We start from the raw sequence: 23,491 nt of genomic DNA on the forward strand, positions 1-23,491 counted from the left end.
CTTAAATAATTTTTATTCTTTGACTACATGGTCCTTTATTCTAGGAAAAACTTCTAGATTGAGCAGAATGAAGGCAAAAACCTCAAAACAGGGTGACCATTTACCTTTAAACCCTCTCGGCCTGGGAGTCCGGGGTACCCCGAATCGCCTGGGAACCCCTAAAATGGAACCAGAAGCAACAACAATTGTCAGCGAGTGAAGGCAACAGCTTTGTTTAAAAAAAAAAAATCGCAGAGAAATACTCACTGGGCTTCCTTTTTCTCCTTTTTCACCATCTTTTCCGGGCTTTCCCTGTGCAATAAAGATTCTAATTTCAGGAGTGAATCAATAATAATGACAAACATGCATCAAGGGTCTGATTCCAACACAAGCTACCCAGTCGTGTGGATGCTCGGGGTGAGCCGGCCAGGCTACCGCACTCAGTCGTGGATGCATTAAAGCACCGTGAGCAGGAAGAACAGCAGGAGAGGGCTTCTCAACACTGAAAACGGCAGATCAGCCTCCAATCTCCTGTCACCCCTTCCATCGGCAGCAGGGCGGAGCCCGGTGCTCTGAGCAGGTGGACAGGTGGCTTTTCAGGGAGGGGCCGGCAGGGGGGGCTGTGGGGGTGGGGAGATCATCTGAATAACAAAAGGCCTTTGCCATCCAGGGCTCTTTCTAATGGTGAGGGCCTCCTGCTCCTGCTCCCAGGGCTTCAGAAAGGCCCTTCAGGAGAGAAAGAACCCTACAAGCTCTTGCAGTCTAGACTCCGGTGAACCTGCGGTTCCAGGAATGCGGGAGAAGTGCCTGCACATCAAGAATATTCTGGAAGCACTTACTCGGGGTCCCGGTTTTCCAGGTTCACCTTTCTCTCCAATCCCTGGCATTCCCTTAAAAGAAAAAATAAAAGAGAATGTTAGATTCGCTGGTATATTTAAGTAAACTATTAAGTTAATTTTACATGTAAGGTGAAATGAGCTTGTGACTTAAATGCAATGCGTTATGGTCTTTTATACAAAATGAGAAGGAGATGCAAGAGTTTAGTACTTACCTGAAATCCTGGTTCACCTTTTTGACCCTAAAATAAGTTTTGAAAGAGAGAAACATGAGTAGTATCCAGGGTTACACTGGCGTTTACATGCTACACGGAACAGGTGAGAGGAAAAAAACGCTCTTCCTGGTATAGCAACCAAGAAATGCACATGGAACCGCAGCCCTCACGTCCTGCCATCGACTGATTACGGCTGTTAGGTGGGCACAGCTAGCATCCCTGAGCCACGGCCAGCTGGCCTCCTTCTACCCCGGCTCCCTCCCGCTGCCCACCCCCGCCTCTGTGCCCGTGAGATGCCCTCGCAGAGAGTCAGCCTCAGACCAGTTCTGCTCCAGCCCAGCTCCGGCTGCCTCTGCTCCCAAGATGCTCCCATCACGGGGTGGACACGCTCTACACCTGCCTTCCCGGCCGTCTAACCGAGAAAACGGATCCAGACCCGGTTCCTCTTTGTCCTGGGAATCAGTCCCAGGTCAGGAAGCCAGTGTTCTCCGGACGAAGCCGCCCCTACCTTCTCTCCTTTAGTGGCAAAGTCTCCTTTCTCTTTAACTTGAGCTTGTCCTGGCACTCCTGGGGGCCCACTGACCCCTTGATCACCCTGTTGATGCCAAAATTGGGAATTAATTAGGCATGAAAATAATTCTACAGAGAAGAAAAATGCAGAGGGAGGGGAAAGCCTAGAACAGAACATCTGCTTTTAAAATGCGATTACGCTCTGGTCTAGCCTGTCCTTGTCTCAGCAGAAAATTAGCCTGTCTCCGACTCAAAGATTTTGGAAACAAACGTATGGTTCCCAAAGGGGAAACGTGGTGGGGGCGGGGTGACTTGGGGGCGGGGACCCACATATATGCGCCCGACTCTCTGGAGGGGACGGGTAACAGGGACCTCCTGTGCAACACAGGAATCTCCTCAATCCGGGCTCCTAACCTACGTGGGCAAAGAACCTGAACAGGAATGGACGCGCGCGTGCGCATCACTGGTTCACTCTGCCTGCGCCTGAAATGGACGCCGCTTTGCAAGTCAATTCGACTCCCATAACACTTTGAAAAAGGACAAGAAAATGAACTTTCAGGAGGAAGGTGGTCCACCAAGGACGTAAAGCCAGCAGGAGGCTCCCACTGCTTGGGGGTCAGGGCGGCCGCCACCCGTCACCCTGGAAGCGGACCGTGTGCAGGACGCATGGATGTGTGCGTATATGTCTAGACCACGCAAACAGACACACGGCGTGTGTACGCACGCTGGGACACGGAGCTGGCCTGTCACATTTGACGGCACAGAGGAAAGGCACCAGCTGAGCCTGGTAAGGAAGGGGTCGCTTCTCTTCAGAGGAACCAAAGAGAAGAGAGGCATCAGGGCTTTCTTCCTTGGAATCCTAACCGCTGGACACGAGCAGAAGTAGAGGAACCCCTGCCCTGGCAGAGTGACTGAGGGCCAGGAGACTCAACCACATCAATCACAGAATCATGAGACTTTGTGACGAGCCGGGGCCCAGTGTGCAGTAGCTGCTGCTCAGCCCACGTCTGTCCAGGCCTCCAGGACCCCTGCCCATTGTCTACACCACGTGAGCACAGGTGGTGGACCTGGGCCCTGGGCCAGGCACTACCACAATCCCAAGAATCCCCACTTGGCTCGTCGTGCTGGTTTCATCAGTCGGGTCCCGGGACAGTGGTGCAGAGACCCCTGGAGGATCAGGACCCACCACTGGCTCCCTCTGCTCAGGGGAGGCTGCCTGCTCTGCCTCATCCGGCCGCAAGGCTCTCTTCCTCCCAGCCCTGGCAGGACAGACCTCGTCTTTGCAGGGTTAATACCGTTATGCTGCCGACAGCCAAGTCCTAAACTGGACCCTGTGACAAAAAGGTCTGGCTTCGTGCTGTCTGCGAACGTGCTGCTTGAACGCCACGTGCAGAGAACTGGATTAACAGCCTGCTGGATCTGAAGGTCAGACCCGCACAGGTCAGCGCAGTGAATTCTGGCTGCGCGTTTCTGGGAAACCATGCGGAGACGAGGACCTGTGATCAGACGGGTCCAGAGGCAGAACCCGATCCTGCTCAGAGCTGTGGTTCTGACCAAAAGAGAAGCGCTCACCTTGTCACCTTTCGGTCCTTGGAAACTCAAGCCCATTTGCCCCTGTTGAGTAAAAAGCAGGCTTCCATTAACAGAGTTGTTGACTCTGTTCAAAATCATCTGACAAACGAGACACAAGATGCGACAGGATGGCATGTTTAAGGCCGTACTTTGTCCCCCAACCACCAGGATATTTCCAAGAAAGTTGTGATCAGTGTACGCAATGTCTGTCAAAACGTCTAAGGATGACTGAAAAAGAATCCCATCAAAACTGCTTTTTTAAAAATGTAAGGTTTTTAAACATGGGCTTCAGAAAACGAAGGAAAAGATGAGTGATTCCAAAGTAATGACTAAGGGATGGACTGAAGGAAAGCTCAGCAGATACAGATGGATTGATAGCTGGGTAGATCAGCAGACTAATCAACAGACAGCTCAGACGGACGGAGAGACAGATGGGTGGATGATACAGAGACAGAGACAGGTACACAGATAGATAAAGACATGACAATTCTCCAGAGGTTTTTACAGAGCCCTAAAGAATGAGTTACAGCAATTTCACAGTCATCTTCTACTAAAACCAAAGAAAAACAATGACAAGAGATCTTTACCTTTTCGCCTGGAGGGCCAGGAGGGCCTGGGGGACCCTGTAGGACAAAGCGCGTTAATGAAAACGTGATCCACAACCCCGGTAAGCTTCAAATGCCTCTTTGTCCTGAAGTTACCTTCAGAGCCTGAGGTTCCTGCGGTCATTTATTTGGTAACTATCTAAATGTTTTTTCCTGTGCTATGCAACTTTGAAAGTAACCAGAGGTTGGTCCAGGACAATTATCAATGGGACGGAAACCCCTCAGCATTTAGGGGTGGCCCCGCGGGACCCACAATCTGAGGATGTGATCTGGGCCAGCAGAGACAGTGGGGGAGCCACCCTCCAACCCCCCGAGAGCCGTGGCGTCCCCGGTGTGGAAACATCTGTCCACTTTGGACACTGCTGTTTCTCTTCACAGGTTAAATGCAAGTGCATCCTTCAGGTGGGGAGACTCTAGGAAGCCCCAAAACTTGCCATTTGTAGCAAAATTTTAGCATGCTTTTTGTAATCATTTAAAGGGAGCAATTACGAGTTCTTTCCTCGGTAAAATGGGTCCATTTATGGACAAGAACCTAAATAAAAGAGGTTACATCTGAAGGAACGGAGAGAAGGATTGCTGAATTTGACCCCCCCCCAAAAAAAGCGAGTGTGGATATGTGTAACTGAGCCACTCTGGCACAGCAGAAATGGTCACAGCCTTGCCAGTCAGCTATACGTCAATAAAACTTTTTTTAAGAGTAAATTCAGCAGATCAGGCTGGAAATCCCTCAAGGGCGCTCAGGCCAGCTAGGGTGAGGTTGGCAGACCCAGGTTCATCATCCATCTCCAGTAAACGTGGCTCCCGACCAATGCATCCTGTTAATATTAACTCCGCAGCTCCCACAGATACGTGGGCGGGAGGGGCCGCGGCCGTGCTCCTGCGGAGAACCACCCGGAGAACCATCGGCTGTGACGGAGGCTGATGTCAGACCAGAGCCTCCTGGAAGGTTATCTCTGATGCTCGGTGTCGAGGCTTTCTTAACAAGGACGACGCAGCTTCTCCGCCGCCTGTCTGGGTCCAGAGCCCCCAAGACAGCAAGGCCTCGGGGGCGGCTCTCTTTCCACGGGCGAAGGTCCAGGACCCGCCTCGTCCATCTTTGAATCCGCACGTGGTTCTATCAGCATCCTTTTCCCACAGCTCTGGGGAATCTGGGGCCCAAGTGCCAATCAAACACCCCCCTTAGGAAAGAAGCTCTTTCTCGAATCCACAGTAACGGATTCATCACCACCAGGCTGTGAAGCTTTCATCCCACTGGACATGTTTTCACCCTCGGCACAGGGGTCCTCAGAGCTAGTCCCCCAACTTACGGGTGGTCCGGTGAAGCCGGGAGGGCCGACGGGACCCTGCAGCCCTGGCAATCCTGGGGAGCCCTGCGTTGGCGGAGAAAAAGCAGTTAAGATGCAAACCAGGAGGAGGGGCAGCAGGTGCTTGTAGTTATTTAGTTATTTAGCGAGTGCTTACGGGTGCTCCTGGGGGGCCAGGAAATCCTCTTTCACCTTTCAGGAGGGTCCCAGGTATGTGGCCGAGTATTTCACCGGGGTCCCCCTGAGGAAGGAAAAATAAGAGAGAGTCAAGAAACCGAAGACCTGGCAAGTCGCAGGCACGCACTCCCAGTGCAGAACGGGCCCATGTCCAGCTTCAGCCTCCATCTAAGCGCAGAACAGACGGGCCGCCTCCCCTGTCATTCCTCGTAATGACCAGCAGGAGGTGCTGTGCAGTCAGCTGGGCTGCAGCCTGGACAGACCACGTGGAGGCGGAAGGGCAGGGCCTGGGGTGCCTGCAGGTGACCCGGCCCCAGATGAGGAGGAATTCTAGTCAGAGGCTGCTCTCTGGTCTGAAGGCTGCGTGACCACAGGCTGTTCTCACAACAGAAGGATTATCTTTCAAGGGAAGGCCCAGCACGAGCATGTTCAGAAAAGCAGCGAGAGTGCGTTTCACATGCCTGCGTGCCCAGGCCAAAGTGCCCAGATATCTGCCTGAGCACCTGTCTGATGTGGAGGTATTTTTCACTGAGACTGACATTAAAATCCGTAGGTTTGGAAAAAAGCACAGGACCTTCGGGGAGGGGGCGGGGGGCTCCACCCAGAGGGTTGAGGGCCTTCAGGGAAGAAGGCCTGACTCTCCTGAAGAAGGGAGGTCCAGGCCGGGGCTGGACCACGGCCCTTCCCTGGGCCTCCAGCCCGCATCCTGCCCCGCGGGTTGCGGACTTGGCAACCTTCCCATTCGCATAACTCCTTAAAATAAGGCATTTCTTTTGTTTCAGTAGAATCATATCTCCCTCTCTCCCCTGCCAACTCTGTCCTTAGAGATGCATGTTGTGTGCACACGACACACACACACTGTACATCCGCCCACGTCCTACTGGACCTATTTCCCCAGCAGGCAGCGCTGCCCACGGTTCCGGAAAAGCAGCACCATTGACACATGTCTGCGAATTCGTCACACCATGCTTCCCGTCATGGCTTATTTCCTATTAAGAAATTGTACCTCGTGTTGAAACTTTAGATTCTAGAAGTCAGGGCTATGCGTGGGACTTGGGACTCTTCTAAGGTGGCAGAGGTTAGACGAGTATGTTAACAGGCAATCAATCAGGCAAAGTGACTGAAAGTGAATTTAGTTGTGTGGCTTCTGTTTCCAACAGATTCCTGTAAAATCAAAGAACGTACCTTCATGCCTGGCAACCCTGGTGGTCCCTAGAAAAGAAAGAGTTGGTATTAGTTTTGTTTTTCTCAAAACATTGTGAGGATTAAGATAGACATTTAAAAAAGAAAAAGAAAAAAAAGGAGTTCTCATTGCGGCTCAGCGGAAACGAATTCAGTTAGTATCCGTGAGAATGTGGGTTCGATCCCTGGCCCCACTCAGTGGGTTAAGAATCCGGCGTTGCTGTAAGCTCTGGTATAGGTTGCAGACATGGCTTGGATCCTCCGTTGCTGTGGCTGTGGTGTAGGCTGGCCGCTACAGCTCTGATTCAACCCCTAGCCTGGGAAATTCCATATGCTGCAGGTGCAGCCCGAAAAAGAAAAAGAAAAGAAAAGGCAAGGAAATGGATTAGAAGAGAGAAATTATCACCAAAGAAAAACTTCTGACATAACAACACGATACTTACAGGATTTCCGGCAAATCCAGGCAAACCCGGAGGTCCCACTGGTCCTCTCTCACCCTGGGGGGGACAGCAGACAGTCACTCTCGAGGCCGGGCAAGGTGTCAGGACGCCAACTCAGACACCATCAATCACCCTGTCCTACCCTTCGGGGTGCTTCCTTTGTTGGTGAAAATTATTTTCCTAAAAATTGCTACCAGCTGTATGGCACAAGCCTGTCTCATGATGGAAGAAATACATTTGAGAATAAAATGAATAGGGAAGAGAATTAATATTAGCATTTTTCTTATTTGCTTTAGTAAGAGACTGTAGGTGAGAAATTCAGTGTTTAAAGCAATTTTGGAATAAAAGTCTACGAGAAAAGGCATGATGGTGTCTTTCCTGAACATGAACTGTGGGAAAACTGTGTCTCCTCACCAAATACAGAAAGATGCGAGACAAGTCACTTTCCAGCTCTGGCAATAAAACTCTGTTCACAGGACAACCTCTCCATGTGCAAAGCTAGGTACAGAGACACCAAGAGGAAGGTCCCAGTTCTAGATGTACCTTTGTCCCGTTGCATCCCGGGATGCCTGGGGGACCCGGGGGCCCATCCTGGCCAGGAATACCCTGTAAGTAACAAAGTGAAAAAAGAGCCAAGTCAGAAAATCACTGATGGTGCCACCACTCGCAACCAATGCCTTAGGAGGGAAGCAGGTGCATCTCATATACATACAGGAAGTCCTGGGTTTCCAGGGTAACCAGATGCTCCTGGGGGTCCCTGTAGGGTGGAAATGAAAAAGTTTTCATTGTGCGCAGGAGAAAACCTCACTTCCTCCCACTGTACCCACGTGGCTGAGGGGGCTGGACCCTAACTGCGGGCCTTGGAACATCTGCCCTAAGCGGGCAGAGCGTCCCGGGGAAAGACTTCTCAAGGCCCAGCCCAGGGAGGCAGGCGGCCTGGAGTTTCAGAGGCAGCTCAACATCAAGGCTGATGATCAGTTACTTCTAAAGTCAAGGCTGCACACCCACAAAATAACTCTGCCCTCTTCCCATCTTTTGTCATTTCTAGGAGAAAGACAGACGGACAGACAAAGTTGTGTTAAATGCACAAACAGTTGGCAAGAAGAGTATATGGCATGAATCGATTCACCGCGAGAAGAAAATCAAAGTTATTATGAAGTAGCTCAGATCTTCTCCACCCCACACGTCACGACGAACCCCTGCCTCCTGCCCTAAGGGCCCAGGGATGCAGGTTCTCGGGCACGCTTCCCTTTCCACGAGATAACAGTGACAGAATTGGAAGGCTTACATTTCACCGGGTCTTCCTATGTTTCTACCTCCAAGCTTGCGTTTCCCAGGAATGGGAGCAGCAAAGAAAGCAGAGTGTGAAGAAGGAAGAGGAAGTTTAGCTCTGAAAACTTCACCGCCTTTCACGGTAAGTGAAGGCATCTCTCTGACGACAGGTACGCGTCATTCCCCCCCCCCCCCGCCCCAATTAAACCCTTGAGGAAGGACAGATGGAGAAAACGCTGTGAAAAGGACTGGGAGGAGGAGAGCAGCTCTGGGCCCAGGACTGGAGGTCAAGGGCACAGGCTCCACCCATCCCAGGTCCTGGGGCCCCGCCCCCGTGCTGTCTGAGCTCCTGTCTGAGCTCCAAGGAGAAAGGTGGGGGGCGGGGGGTGCACAGAGAGAGGAGGAGGAGGGAGGGACACCCCAGGACTGTCTGCAGGCGGGAGGGTAGGCATAAGGAGCCCGACCCCAGAGGCATCGCTGGATCCCATCCCGCCCACAGTCGAAAGCGCTTTAATGACCCTGGTACTCACTCTTGTCCCTTTAGTGCCTGGCAGTCCTGGTTCTCCAGTGTCACCCTGGAACACACAGAGATGCCACGGTGACCACCCATCAGAGCAACAACACAGACCATCTCACAGCCCCCCGCGCCCCCCCACCACACCCAGGACGGCCAGCTCACCTTCTGTCCTGCGGGTCCCTGGGGGCCCTCAGGTCCCTGCATTCCCGGAAACCCGATGACACCTTGTAATCCTGGGAGGCCTCTTTCTCCCTGCGGATGAGGAAGGAGGACGTCAGACCAAGGACAGGAAAGAAACGGAGGAGAAGACTAGAAGTCAGCCTCTCGGAGCATCGCCCAGCACCCAGCCTGCCGCGAGCATCTGGAGAAGACGCCGCCAACGCTTCCCTGTCTCGGGAGACATTTTCCTGCCATTTCTTAAGCTTCTCCAAGGGCAGGAGTGCCCCTGCGTGTCCCCAGCGTGACACTTCCTACACACCGCTTTCTAAACGCTAAGTGGGTCCTTGGGTGAGTACGACGACAGACTGGTGAGGATTTTCTTCACCAAATTGCTCGTGGCCTCATTTGATGAGTGGAATCTTCTCGCCATCAGCAGACGCGGGGCTGAGACTGTGAGCAGATGTCATTCAGGCCTCCCATTAGCAGGATTGTGGGCAGAGCCCTTGGTGGGAGCTTCACCCCGAGATGCTGAGACTCCCTGTTCCATCCAGAGCCTGAAAGGCTTTCACGAGCTTCTCTAAAACGTGTGGGAGTTTATTGTGGGCGTGGGGGTTGCAAAGGTCTCTGCCCTTGTGGAGCAAAAAGAAATAAAGTTTCTTTTTAAAATAGTGAATGTTATTCGGGGACCACACAGGTGGCGGTAATTCGGAAAGATGGGGGGACTCCAGGCCCTGAGCTGGCCCTTAGGAGATGTTCCCGGACCAGGGATGGAACCTGAGCCACAGCAGTGACAACACTGGGTCCTTAACCTGCTGTGCCACCGGGGAGTTCCCAACCTCAGCTGATTAAAGAGCAGCAGGCATTGTGGAAGCCACAGGCAGGGGTCTCCAGTGTCCAACACTTTGCTCACAACCACGTTCGTTCAAAGCAAAGAGAAACCAACAAGCTACACATCACATAACACAAACATTTACGCCGCAAACAGCACATCACCAAAAGTTGCTTAAAGCTTTGAAACGTGGCATAAATGCAAGGATGTGGGAGAGAAACTCCCAGAGTTGTCCTTTTCTCCAAACCCAAACCCCTCAGCCAGTCCTGGTGCTTGCTGGTGAATTCAGCACCTGCTGCCTTTTTTTTTTTCCCCTTTTGGCTTTTTGCTTTTTAGGACTAAACACTCAGCATATGAATGTTCCCAGGCTAGGGGTCAAATTGGAGCTGTAGTGGCCAGCCTATACCACAGCCACAGCAACGCCGGATCCTTAACCCACCGAGCAAAGCCAGAGATCGACCCTGCGTCCTCATGGATCCTAGTCAAAGTCATTACCACTGAGCCACAATGGGAACTCCCTGCTGCATTTGCTCTGATGAGAAAATGGGCTTCTGAACTTGATCTCCAGCCACTTCGCCTCCCCAGATTGGGCATTTTGCTGGAAGCGGAAGTCAGGAGGCTGGAAGCAGCGTGTGAATAAATGGGAGCGGATTAAGCCAAACCCTAGAGGCTACCATCGCGTCCTAAACGGAGTAAAGAAAACTAAGGAGTTCCCGTCGTGGCGCAGTGGAAACGAACCCGACTAGGATCCCTAGCCTCACTCAGTGGGTTAAGCATCCGGCGTTGCCGTGAGCTGTGGTGTAGACCACAGATGCGGCCCTGATCCCTCGTTGCTGTGGCTGTGGTGTAGGCTGGCGGCTACAGCTCTGACTCGACCCCTAGCCTGGGAACCTCCATATGCCATGGGGGTGGCCCCACAAAGACAAAAAAAAAGAAAGAAAGAAAACTAGGCGCGGCCCTTTGGCACAGCTCCTTGGACCAGCTGCATCCAGGGATCAACCAGGAAGAACAGATGCTCGCGTCCCCAGAGCCCGGCCCAGGACTTGACACCGAACGCGGGCTCCTTCTCCCCGAGGCCTGCGACAGGGCTGGGAAAGGAAGACATCCTCAGACCAAGACGCGACCAATGCAAAGCTCCTCAATACACTGTCCCTTCACCTAAAATCACAACAGACAGAACTGCACAAACTCCTGGCGCTGGAGATGGCTTCTCACGGGCATCACACGCACCGCCTCCCTTACTCGGACGTGGGAAGGTTCTACCCAAAATAGACCAGAGCTGAACGGCACACAGCTGGCTGAAAAAGAAGTGAGCCCTGAATCGCGTATCCTCGGATAACCCGACGCGAGATGGGAGGACGCGTGAAAGGCACGTCAGCAGAAAAGCCTCCGGTATCGTCCCGAGAGTCGGGGCAGATAAAGATTTTCTAAGTCTCTTTTTAATCGTGGAATGCATGGAGACCCAGAGCCAGATGAGCTGATTCCTCCAAGTTTCTCACTGAGTCAGCATGAAAGCCAGAAATAGAAAGGAGGCCAGCTTCCCCCAGAGCTGGTGTTTTTTTCTAGGTCACTAGAGCAAGCTGGTTCCCAGCGAATTTTCAGTAATTCACCAGCATCGCATTAGCCCCTTTTATGTCCATTTCACAGATAGGGAAATGAGGACTCCAAGGCTTTACTGACGCGTCGCATGTCACTGGGTGACCCCTGTGTGCTCCTGGGAACAGACGCAGAACTCTGAATTCCCAGTGGGAGCTCTCACCGCGAGGACACATTCCTCCCCGAATGTCAGCGGAACACTTGAGCAAGCCCCGTATCCCAGGAGTTTTGAAATTAAGGAGCTAGAGGAAGTGACTCCTCTATGGACATGGATCTGGCCGCCTCACACATATTTTTTTAACTTTCCTCATCTTTTGTTCAGACAAAAGTACACACGATTAGTCTCATACCCTGGACCCCGTCCAGGGCTCTTCTGGGCAGCAGGGCAGGGCACACAGACAGGATAAGCATTCAAACAGCAATACAATTAGCTGGCAAACACAGGCCAAGTGATGCCGCAGCCTTGCAGCAAATCTCCACGACGGGCAGAGGGAAAGCAAAGAGCTGGGCAGGTTGTGTGAAGGTTCTCCCACCAGGTCTTTCTAAGCCAGACTCTGCAGCTGCAAGAGCGATGCTACAGTCGTGACTGCTCGTGCGCCGGGGTTGCTGGGGTTCGAGGCAGAGCGTGCAGTTAAAACAACTGAGAAACAGGACCCTTTCGACACCTCTTTGCCATGAGATCCTGGAGGCAAGAGGTCCACGGGGACGTGGTGGCCAGAGCAAAGCCCATGACCACTGTCGTCACCGCAGCGAGAATTTCAAGTGGGGAGTGAGAAGGGCTTCCACAAACGTGTTTTGATGCAACCACATTGACTAGTTTTATTCCAGAAGGTCAGTGCTGTGTGCTGTACTAATTAAAAAAAAAAAAAAAAAAAAAAAAAAACTTATGTCCCAACAATGGAATGATTATCACTGCATCTTCCAAGGATGAAAGTCAGAATTGGAGGAGAAAAAAAATGCTATAAAGATGAAAGAACGCAGCCATGGTGAAAAATCTGGGCATCAAAATTAGCCACTCTAAATTAGGCAGGAAAGAGAGTTCCATGCATGCAGCAACATAAAATTTTTACATCATGTATTACGTAGAGAAGGACAAATCTTTTTTAAAAACCCATAAAAGATGGGAATAAAAGGCTTTTTATACTATCTAATTATTTCCCCTCCTCTTAAAATCCGTGCTTAAACAAGTTCAGATGGAACCCGAACACCAACCCTGGTCCCCTTTGAAGCTTCGTCAAGAATCCAAATCCAAACAGAGTCCCCAGGGTCGCGAGGCTGAGTGTGTGAAACGGTTCTAAGGATGGCAGAGGAGACACCGTTACCAGCAACAAACCCTGAATTATCACGGATCCAGCATCAGCAGGCTTCAAAATCTTACTGTCTCTTTTAGTCAAACTTTGAATTAATTTTTCAAATTTAAAATCATGGAGTTCCCGCTGTGGCTCAGCAGTAATGAACCCCGACTGGTATCCATGAGAATGCGCTCAGTGGGTCAAGGACCCCGCGCTGCCGTGAGCTGTGGTGTAGGCAGCTCGGATTCTGTGTTGTTGCTGTGGCTGTGGTGCAAGGGCCGGCAGCTACAGCTACAATTTAACCCCTAGCCCGGGAACTTCCATATGCCACACGTGTGGCCCTAAATAGCAAACATAAATAAATAAAATCAATTAAGACACTACGATAACGGATGTTGACAGTGGGCTGAGGTCCAAAGGAAAACACCGCCCAGGCCCTGGGCTCCCCCTGGACGGGGCCCGACTGTGACAGGCAGGACCACCTGTCCCCAGGCCCGAGGCTTGCCCATTAGAGAGGAGAGCACAGCCAGCAAAGGATGCTTGTTGGACAGGATCTGCAGTGGGGTTTCCACCTCTCAGAAATAAGGATGTTAAAGGCAGCGCAAAGTAAGTATTTATTCATTCAGCATTTAGCACAAACTCTGAACTCAATAAAAGTGGGTAAATGGACGAGGATCTAAGCAGAAGCGGGACATGAGCTCAGCGTCAGCTAAGATGTGAGCTCTCTGTGCAGCCACTGTACAGTGCGGTGGCTGGCAGGACGGGCTGCTGGGTCCCCTTTTTCCAGTCCAGAGCCCATGGGCACCATTAGAGGCTGGCCCACGTCCACATCACTGGTCAGAGAAGAGACCGGGGCAGGGAGCTGTGGGCGGGACATCCCAGCGGATCAGCTGTTTCTTTCTGTCGTCCGGGGCCTGGAGAGGTCACTTTCCAAGGAAGGCTGCAAACCACTGAGGGACGCAAGCATTTCCATTTGGAGCCAGAGCTGCCCGAGCGTCAGCGACGGCGAAACGATGTCAGATGGTGGCTCGTGGTCAATGGGTGACTTTGGGACTGAGCCCAAGATCCCACAGTCCAGCTCCTGGAGCCCAGCAGCAGCGAGGGCTCGGCAGCACCACTTCCTGAATTCCGATGCTGCTGGGGAAGGCGTGGGAAGGCTGCGATTGGGGTCACAGGGTCGTGGAAAACTCCTCGACGAGGCCCCGCTGTGGCCCTTCCACACCGTGGAGCCCGACGTGGTGGCAGAAGCATTGCCACTGCTGCAGGCTGAACACACACAACCAGAACCCGGCCAGGCCTGGTCTTCCCCAAAGGAAGACAGGAACACTGACTCTCTGCACCACATGAGACATGTGCCTGGATTCTTGAAAGAACGCATGGGCTAAACATTTTTTTTTTAAATCGTTTTACATGGATACCCGCGGCATATGGAGAGTCCCGGGCTAGGAGTGGAATCGGAGCTGCAGCTGCTGGCCTACACCACAGCCACAGCAATGCTAGATCCGAACCACGCCTGTGACCTACACCACAGCTCACGGCAACGCTGGATCCTCAACCCACTGGGCGAGGCCAGGGATCGAACCTGCATCCTCATGGATGCTAGTCGGGTTCCTTAACTGAGCCACGCTGGGAACTCCCATGTACGCTAATGTAACGTAGACGACATTTCTTTGAATATAAGGAGGGCGACTGTTTCCCGCACCCGTCGGCGTCCGAGGCTCCCGCTGGCCGCGCGCCGGTGTGCACCCAGGAAAGCGCGACCCATCGCACCCCCGGAGCCCGGCGCTGCCTTTTCTATCTTCCTCCCCAAACGCGCACGGTCTCTCTCGGGGCTCGGCGGTGTTTGCTTTGAGAGAGGAGGTGCAACGAGGAGTCTCCGTGTCGCTTGTGCAGGTCCCCATGAGACGTGGGGGCGCCCGCGGAGAGCCGGGCCAGTTACCCGTGGGGAGGGGGGGAGAGGCTCGGGTTTTCCTAGAAACGAGGACGCTTCCGCATCGTCACACATCCAAAGGATGAGAAGTACCATAAAGGTGTTAAAAGTCTCCTTGAGCCGTGGCCTGGGTGGGCTCCCAGGTCCGTCGTCAGGCTGCCGGGGACTTGTTCCTGAGACTTCAGAAGCCGTGGGCCACCGGGCTTGTGGGATGAATGGGACAGAGAGCCGAAGCTTGGGAGAGGGAGCTGGCCGTCCGCCTAGAAAGTAAAACCTCTGTCCGCCTGCTCCTTCCTGGACTATGCCGTCTACACTGGACTTTCCGCCTCAGGGTCCTGAGCAGAAAAGGCCCGACCCCATTGGTAGGTCCATCTTACGGAAGGTCCTAGGCCTCGCTGATGAGCCACCAGCTTCACGCCGCCCACTGACACAGCCCCTCACGTGGAAGCTCTGCAGGCGGCCGGGTTCGAGGGCAGATTTCCGCTGGCTTAAATCTTGATATCGAAACATTCTTTGCGCTTACGATGCATTCTGGCACAATTCTGGGAATTTCAACATTGCTCTGAAGTTGGTTTTCAGAACTAAGCTCAAATCGGATAATGTAAAATGAGCTGAGTGACGACGACCCAGGTGACGGACAATAATAAGCACTACTTGATTAGTCGACATGTGCAAAGAAATGAAACTGCAGACGCCTCTGACCTACAAAATGCACTCTGCCTATCACCTTGCGAGAAAAAAATAAATTATAAAGAGTTCGTCACAGATGCTTTCTAAAAAGCCATCATTCAACCCAAGAATATCTCGAAAGAGCCCTGAGTGCCTTCTTACCATAAACAATTTAAAACTCTTCCCCCAAAGCTATCTAAAAGCAAACAAACTGTCCAACTTCGCCGATCCAATAAAAACTTACTAAAATGAGAGGCAAACTTGAGTGCTGACAAACTGTTAGGGGAAAAAAAAAAAAACAAACCTTAACATTATCCAAAGGTTCTTGGGACTTATAAATAAATTCCAGACATTTCTCCTTAATCTGACCTGAGTATCAGTGAGAGAAGACACTCTGTCAGCAGAAGCAAGGGTCTTTAACAGCAAATGTTTGCTTCAATAATGTTCGCTCTTTCTGAAGAGCAGTCTCAAAGGCCTCCGTCAATTCTAACTCCAAAGCAGTAATCTGTTTAAGATATTTTAGGGATAAATATTTAGAGTCATTCCCCTGAAGCAGTCAGCTTCCCAAGTTAGAAAGAAGAAAACTATTTTGATAATGTTTGTCCAGGGTCTCGGACCCGAGATGGGTCTTTTCCACTGACTCCCGTGTGTACGGTCCCTGATACGGCTCATCTTGAATCGACCGCTTCTCCCCTTTCCCATCGGACAGCAGCCCAATGGAGTCTGTCCTCTGGAAAACGTGCGTGTTCCCTGGCTTCACGCTCTATTCAATTTTCACAATCAAATGTCAGTGTGAAGCTTCCGTTTTCTCGCAGGGTTTTCCTGCGGACCCCACCCCAGAACCTTCTACCCACAACTGCTATCTTCTGGGATTCAGCCTCTGTCCTGGCCCTCAACCACCTCCCGACCCAAACAGCGCCTCCAACCTGGAGCATCAGCCACCTGTTGGGGCGGGTGGGGGTGGGGAGGCTTCTACCTGAAATCTCTGTACCCCCCGCCTGACTCCCGTCACCCCCTAGCCTCCCAGGCCCAGCCAAGGAAGCTCAGCTAAACTCCCCTTCGTGGGGAAGAGCCCCTCAACACAAACTGATCTGAGGAAGCTTTTACACCTAATTGATCCCGTCCAATTAAGAGCCGAAAAGGAGGCACAAGCTTTTGGAAGGGCTGGTGCAAGGGGAGCCCCCAGGGGCTCTGGCTTCCTGACACTAGAGGGCACTATGGGACCACACTTTTTTTTTTTTTTAAAGAATTAAAATTCTCCCAGTGGATCCCTGAAGCATTTGGCTTTTTTTCTTCTTCTTCTTCTTCAATATTCATTATCCTAATACATTAATATTAAGAATCTAATGCTTCTGAAGCTTTTAGTGCAGGCACGGCTAGGAGAAATCAGCTTTTTAAGGCCTGAAATAGAACTCTAAGGGAAAGAATTTTAATTAGAATATAAAATGTAATTAAATCTAAAACTAGTAACCTGAACACTGAGGCTATTAAGTGACAGCTAAATGCTGTGACCCAGAAATACTGTGAATTGTGGATATTTTTTGAATTGCTTTTTTCATCCATGTTTTAAACTAAGAGTATTGGAATCTAGCAATAATACAGGGGGGAAAAGTAAATTCGCTTTTCTAAATGACTGCGTGGAAAGAGTGAATGCTGAAAAAAAATTAAATCCTGTAAAACATGCATAGAACAGGTACAGATATGCTATTAGGAAGGTCTCTAAAAAAACAATTTCTAAACATCCCACTGCCAGGAAAGTTTATTTGAAGGCTCTCTCTTGGTCCCCTCTCAACAAGTTTATAGGAAACATACTTAAGGGAATATCATTCATCCTCCTGATTTTTGACATTTATGAGGGGAAAACATTCACCCAAATTATAAGGGCTTCCCCCAAAGGTGATAATAATCTTTTTGACAGGGGGCTCTCATAAAAATAAAATCATGAATGTTCTGCCTAAACCTGTTGCCTTATATTCAGTATAGACGTTTTAAAAAATACCTTAAAGCAGAAGAACAGTACAGACGTAAATGGTCCCTAACCTCAGCTTGGAAGCTCACGCATGGTGGCTCTGGAAGGTTGTGGGTGTTGCACACTTCCGTGAGTAGGGGGCAAGAGCCAGCAGCACCTTGGGATTGGCTCAGCAGGGGGGGCCTTGTCTGAGGTCCACAGAGCTGCACAAAACCACCTTCAAGGTCACCTAGAGGCCTAAGAGCTACTGGGAACCTGCCCGCAAAATCGCACTTTTACTCACCAGCACAAGTGGCTTTTCTTTGTCTTAAAGTTCCATGAGATGTATTGAAATCCTACGTCCTGACTTAAAACGGTGTGAGGAAGGAGTGAGATTGCAAGAACAAACATAATTGAAAACAAAACAAGAGGTCAGCTGCTTTGGGGCAAGAAGAAAGACTTCTTTTTCTCAAAAAGACACTTTGCTTCATTTTCACTACCTCTAAAGCAACAACCCTGAGATTTAAAGAGATGTAGTGTATGTTATCAGCAAATTTCACAAATACCAATTAGTGCACAATGCCTAAACAGTCCTTGGAGGGTTTTCTTGTTACCATAGCTGAGGATGTTATTAACTTGAGCTTGAAAATGACTGTGGGTGTGTGACAGGGTCCTGGAAGTGCGTGCATCCTGAACAAAATTAGGGCACATAAAAGTCAGGAAATGCCACAATCTAGGTCACAGAGGTTTTTATGGTTTTTCTTTTCTTTCTTTTTTTTTTTTTTTTTTTTTTGTCTGTGCTAACAGTAAATCTGAAAAATGCAAAAGAAATATATCCTGACAATAATGCTTCCAATTACTAATAGAAAAAGCAGGCGAGACATTCCTTAGGTCTAACCTTGACAGAAACCGCCAATTGGCAATTAAGAAAAAAAAATTTTTTCTTTAAAAGAAATGTGTGAGATGCAATTATCCATTAAAATTGGGTTTTTCAGGTACCCTGGTGGGGGCATCCCCTGACCCCCTAGCACCTGGCACAGGTGGCACATAGTGGGCGCTCTCTAATATTTCATGAGTGAATAAAGAAACACAAAGTAGTACTGATTCCAAGGAAGGATTATAAACCTATCAGGAGGGTTCAGGTTTAGAAATCCTATTTTCAAACTTGGCTGTAAAAACAGACATCTCAGCTCTGGGTTAGCAGACAGAGCTTTTGGGAACCCTACTTTTTAATGTCCCATCATAGGTGGAGAACGGTGTGCGATGGACAAAGAATTTTGACTTAGGAACCAAAAGATTTCAGTCCCGCCTCCAACACCAGTCACTTAGACTCTGAAAATCCGTGTTGCCCTGTGCAAGACAGGATCCCTCCTGCTCCCTCAAGATTCTTTCAAGGTTCAGGTTCGACGGAGTTTTCAGAGTCACCCTGCATCGCCGGAAACACTGACCAAATGATCAGGAGCTAAACTCTCCTGACAGTGATCAATTTAAACACAGCTATTTTGCATTTTTTAATAAGATTTCTGTGTCCATCAGGTCAACTGCATTTCCTGTAAAGCCACAGGCTATTTTAAAAGCGAATCAGAACACACTGATTCTGCCCCGCTCCTGTCATGACCTGCCAGTTATGTCACTCTTGTTTCAGTGGCTAAGCTTGACACACGCAAATAAGAATTTCTCAAGCATTTAAAAAACAGGACAGGTTGAAGAAATTCCTCCTTTATAGTGTGCACAAGATATGTTTTCCTAATGAGTATGTTTGATGTGAATTCTTTTCTCGCCCAGAGCACGCTGTTTCTGCACTCTCCTGTGTCAGCCTGGGTCTCGGTGAGGTCACCACATCACCAGCTCGTCCAGCTGAGGTGAAGCGGGCCCAGGACCCTCGTCTTCCTTGCCCTCCATAAGCATCTGAGAACACACACGTGCTTGCATGCTCCCAAATGATGTCCTTTCCCTCCAGCCAAGCTCCTTGACTGTGTCACATGGCTAATGACACGTCCCTCAGCACAGGCTGCCATAATGTCAAGATCTCATTCATCAAGCTCAGAATCTGGAAGATCCAAACAGCTCCAAGGAAGTTAAAACATGACAAGATACACGATACAACGCTGGCAAAGCTGGAGCTTTTATGAAGCCCACGGTCAGCTTCACCTCATTCGTGTGAAAAGCTGGGGTCAAGTCAATCCTAATGAGTAACTGAATGGTAACCTACCTGCAGGAAGGACCATTCGTTCTTTCAAAAAACATGGTCACTTAAGGAAAGAAACTGAGCAAAAGATGTTGAAGGGGATTTTTTTGGGTCAAGATTGATTTTCACACTGAATAGATAAAAGCTTATATTGCACAGTCAGCAAAATAAGCATAATTAGCATAGAACATATCGTATCATATATGAATCGCTCTTTTTTTAATACTTAAAACAACCTTCCTTTCCCTCCATGTTCTTCACAAAACAGGCAACCTGTCTTCCAAAGATAACCCAGGGTGTGGCCAAATGATTTAAAAAATTAAATCAGTATCACTTTATTGAGTGCCATCCTTACTAGATCTGTTTTGCAGAGGTTTTAAAGGTATGATTGATGAGACAGTTTCTTGCTTTTCTTTCTAAATTATTTAATGCCAACAGACTAAACTATGCTGTCTTTGGCTAGGAGCTAAGTTGCAGAAACGCACAAGCTGGCATTACAGTTTGGAAATTGGGAGGTATTAACACGCTCATAAAAAATAAATGACAGATTACAGAATTTAAAAATGTGTGGCATTTTCCCCTGTATATTGCATTTAATTTTTTAATCAAATACTTAATAAATAAATAAAAATAAAATAAATTTTTAAAAAATCAGTTTGAAGATAAACGACCCAGTGGGTGAGTGGTTTAGAGACAGGCTGGGGTGGGGGTGGGGCGGGGGTTGAAGAGAAAAGCCAGGCCACACCCGCTGCCCACCCGCCCTCGGGCTCTGCCCTCTGGGATCCGGGGCATCAGCACGAGGACAGGGGCAGCTTCTCTTTGGCAAGAGGAGGCTGACCAGCCTGGTGTCCACATGTGGCCTTCCCTGCTTCAGAGAGAAAACTGTCAACTCTGTGAAGTCGCTGAGCTCCCACAGGAATTCCCAGCCAACAGGACCCCCAGGCACCCCTGCAAGAATCCATAGGTTTCCAAAGTCAGCGCTTCTCCAGGGGGAGAATCAGCAGCTTTTGTGAAGAAACGGATAAGTCATCATCCATCAGCTGCCGGACGGCCCCCGTAAGGGACTCGCTGGACCTGGCATTTCAGAGTCACAAATGCGGTGGTGACAGGGCCCCACCCGAGGTCTGCGACATATGGAAGCTCGCCCTGCCCGGCTGGTTCGCTAAAGCAGTCACCTGGCCCCCTGGGGCTCCGGGAGCTCCCTTCCAGGGTCGCCCCCTCCCCGAGGGATACAGGGAAGGAGGGGCCCAGCTGAGGACACGCCCTCCCTGAGGAGAGCAGCATCTCAGCCGCACCTGATCACCGCTGAGTAAAGGACCAGGATTTGCTTCTGAAACGAGGCCCCCTCCCTCTTCCAGAAGGTCACTAAATGACACCCCTGCAGAGGAGCCTGTATCGTGAGCGTGGAAGGGGCAGGTGTGTGTTCTTATCTGTCACCGAGGGAGGCAAAATCCTGTTTTAAGAAACAGAATTTTAAACCTCCTCCCGGAGCGGATGAACCTGCAGCATCACCCGAGGCGCAGGATGGGGAGCCGATGCTCACCCCGTTTCTCTCCGCCTCAGACCTCAGGTCCCTCCAGGAGGCGGGGGCCTTGGAGGGAACAGGGCCCCCGACGACCGACAGCCCCCACGTGGGGAAACTCTTATTTTAAATTAAAGGCAGGGAGTTTGGGTTAAGACCAGAACTGCACGCAAGTAAGTGAGATTCGAAAGAAAGGGCAGGAACGGGTCCTCGCATTCGTCTCCTCAGTGTTACCGACCGTCCGCCCCGTCTCGGCTCCGGGCTCGGGCGGCACGAAGACGGACCAGGAGGCCCTCGCCCCGGCCCCGCGCTGAGCCCGCGCCCCAGAGCCGCTCCTTCAGAAAGTCAGGGCCCTTTCCGGAAAGTGAGGCCGCACCCGCGCCCCCTCCCGGCCCCAAGGAAACTTCTGGAAACAAAACACAGAGACCTGAACGGGGGAGCGAGGGGGACACGCAGAGGCGCCGAGGGACACGCAGAGCCCGGCGCCAGCCACGGGCCCTGCGGGGCAGGCAGCCCGGGAGCTTTCCGAGCGGAAAAGGGGGAGAAAAAGCAGACGGCAAAGGGCAATCAAGAGACGTTCACTTCCGAGTCCGCAGGCTCCAAAAGGGAATGATGGGCGCGCGTTAGCCAAGCGCTGCCGACTCGCTCGCTCTCTCCCAATACATTCCCGAGGACGCATGTGCCAGAGCAAGTGCTGCCTGTAAAGTAGGAGCCCATGGCCTGCCCTGCCTCCACCTCGGTCAGGGGAGCATCCTGACACTGACCGCAGACCGAGGCTCCTTTTGGTGAAACGACCTTTCACTCTAGCAAGGCCGGGTGTGGCAAAGCTCTAAAGAACCTTCTGGCATCCACAGGGAAGACCTGCCAGCAGAAATAGTAGCCATCTCTCACTTTCTCTCTCTCTTTTTTTTTTTTTTTTTTTTTTTTGGCTGTGCCCGCAGAAGTTTCCAGGCCAGGGATCAAACCTGTGCCACAGCAGTGACCCGAGCCAGTGCAGTGACAACACCAGGTCCTTAACCCACTGGGCCACAAGGGAACTCCCAATAGCAGGCATTTCCATTCAGATGGTTCTAGAGTTCAGAGTTCACATCCTTCCTGTGGGAGGTTTTCAACTTTAAATTAAAATGCCTGGATTTTTTTTTTTTCCTTCATGTTAAGAACGGAACCCCAATTTGTGTCTAACCCAACAGGGGGGAGAAGGGGAGAAGCCTAGGGGAAAAGTGCATGTCTGTAGGGGGGGGCAGTGTCCACTCGTGCAGGGGAGAGACAGAGAGGAAGAAAGCCGCAGAAAACCTATCCCGGAGGCGTGCCACGTGGCCCCACACCGAGAAGCAGGTGCACCCTTGCAGGTGAGCGGAGACAGCAAAGCCAGTCTGTCATGGGGAAGGAGCCGGATGTCTGGTGGCAGGAACACAAAGATCAGAACTGCTCCACGGAGAGGACAGGGCATCGGCGTGTGGCCCACACGGGGAAGCGCGACACCGGCCCAGGCCAAGCCTACAGGCGGCCTTGAGTCTTCAGAGCCCTGGGGGCGGTGGGTATTGCACCCCGAGACCTCGGCCCCCATCCCTGCCCCTCAGCGAAGATCAGCCATCCACTGCCTGTAAAAAACAGCACCGTTCTACCCCATGACCCCCAGACGTCCTTCAGAATGTTACAATGAGCTTTTCTGGAAGTTCTCCCCCAGCCACAGATGACTTCCGTCCTGGCAGGCGAGGCGTTCGACGGGCGGGCAGGTCGGGGTCTCTCGCAAGAACTGCGCGTCCCCATCATCCAGAGGGAACGCGGCGCCCAGACGGCCAGGACGCCCCCAGGAGGCCTCCTGCAATGTGGGGTCACGGCCTCGCCGACGCACCCAGGCCTCAGCCTGTGTGGTCCAGCCTCCAACGAGGCTGTGCGGCCCTGCACCAAGTGCCTCTGTGTTTGCACTTGGACAGCAAAGCTCTGGCGCGGACTCCTCGTCGGGGAGGAGCAGAACCGGAGGCGCGCCGCCCGCGTCAGCCGTGGCGGGAGGCCTGCGGGGGCCGTGCCAGGAGCAAAGCTGGTGGATGGAGAACAACACGCCTCGCTCCCCAGCCTCCGGGCTGGCAGACCCGGCCGGGGAGCAAGGTCCCCCCACCCTCGCCCTCGACCCACTGCTCAGCTTCGAGTGACTCCCGAGGGCTTCCGGAAAGACCCATCCTGCTTTTGGCCAAACAGCCTCACCCTCTTGAAAATGGCCCTTTTTGTACGTGGGGTCTAGTAGGAAGAAGTGAGGAGTGGGCAGGGGGCACGGCTGTCCGTGGTCATTCCTCAAAGTGCCCTTTTCCCATATCAGGGCAAACAGGACAAGAAACAGGAATCAAAATTTGAAGCCTAATTCATGTGTCCTGAGCGGGGGACCTGGGGTTCAGTTTGCCTTTCCCCGACCCGAGACTCCAGCTCCGCTCTGACTCCCTCGGGGCACAGCGGAGGGTTCGGCTGGGGGCCATTGGTGGTGATGCTCGTTTACAGTTTTCCTCTGCCTGGGACTGTCCCACCGGTGAGGACAGGGGTCAGGTCCGTCTTGCCAACCACGCCTTAAGCCCATCCATGCTCAGCCACCACCAGGCAGAAAGTCAACGGGACCCTCAGATTGGAGGAAGCGGATGGGTGTCATAAGCCGTTCGCTGCCTCCGCTGGGGACAAACTGCATATTCCTTTACCGATCTGGGGAAAACCCTTCCACAGTCAAGCCAGACACGACAGACCTCAGAGATCACCCAAGCCT

General features: G+C 51.5%; 1 protein-coding gene across 1 annotated transcript in view; it reads right to left on the reverse strand.

The window, feature by feature from the left end:
* The window catches only part of COL4A1 (collagen type IV alpha 1 chain), a 139,078-nt gene that overhangs the window by 50,463 nt on the left and 65,124 nt on the right, over positions 1–23,491 (reverse strand). Inside the window, 15 exon segments of the mRNA XM_021065910.1 lie at positions 105–158; positions 247–291; positions 819–869; positions 1,031–1,057; positions 1,539–1,625; positions 3,113–3,154; positions 3,700–3,735; positions 5,025–5,087; positions 5,179–5,262; positions 6,384–6,410; positions 6,824–6,877; positions 7,364–7,426; positions 7,533–7,577; positions 8,623–8,667; positions 8,772–8,861. Coding sequence (XP_020921569.1) covers positions 105–158; positions 247–291; positions 819–869; positions 1,031–1,057; positions 1,539–1,625; positions 3,113–3,154; positions 3,700–3,735; positions 5,025–5,087; positions 5,179–5,262; positions 6,384–6,410; positions 6,824–6,877; positions 7,364–7,426; positions 7,533–7,577; positions 8,623–8,667; positions 8,772–8,861 — 813 coding nt within the window.

The sequence above is a fragment of the Sus scrofa genome, chromosome 11 (genome assembly GCF_000003025.6).
Source record: "Sus scrofa isolate TJ Tabasco breed Duroc chromosome 11, Sscrofa11.1, whole genome shotgun sequence".
In the NCBI taxonomy this organism is placed as follows: Eukaryota; Metazoa; Chordata; class Mammalia; order Artiodactyla; family Suidae; genus Sus; species Sus scrofa.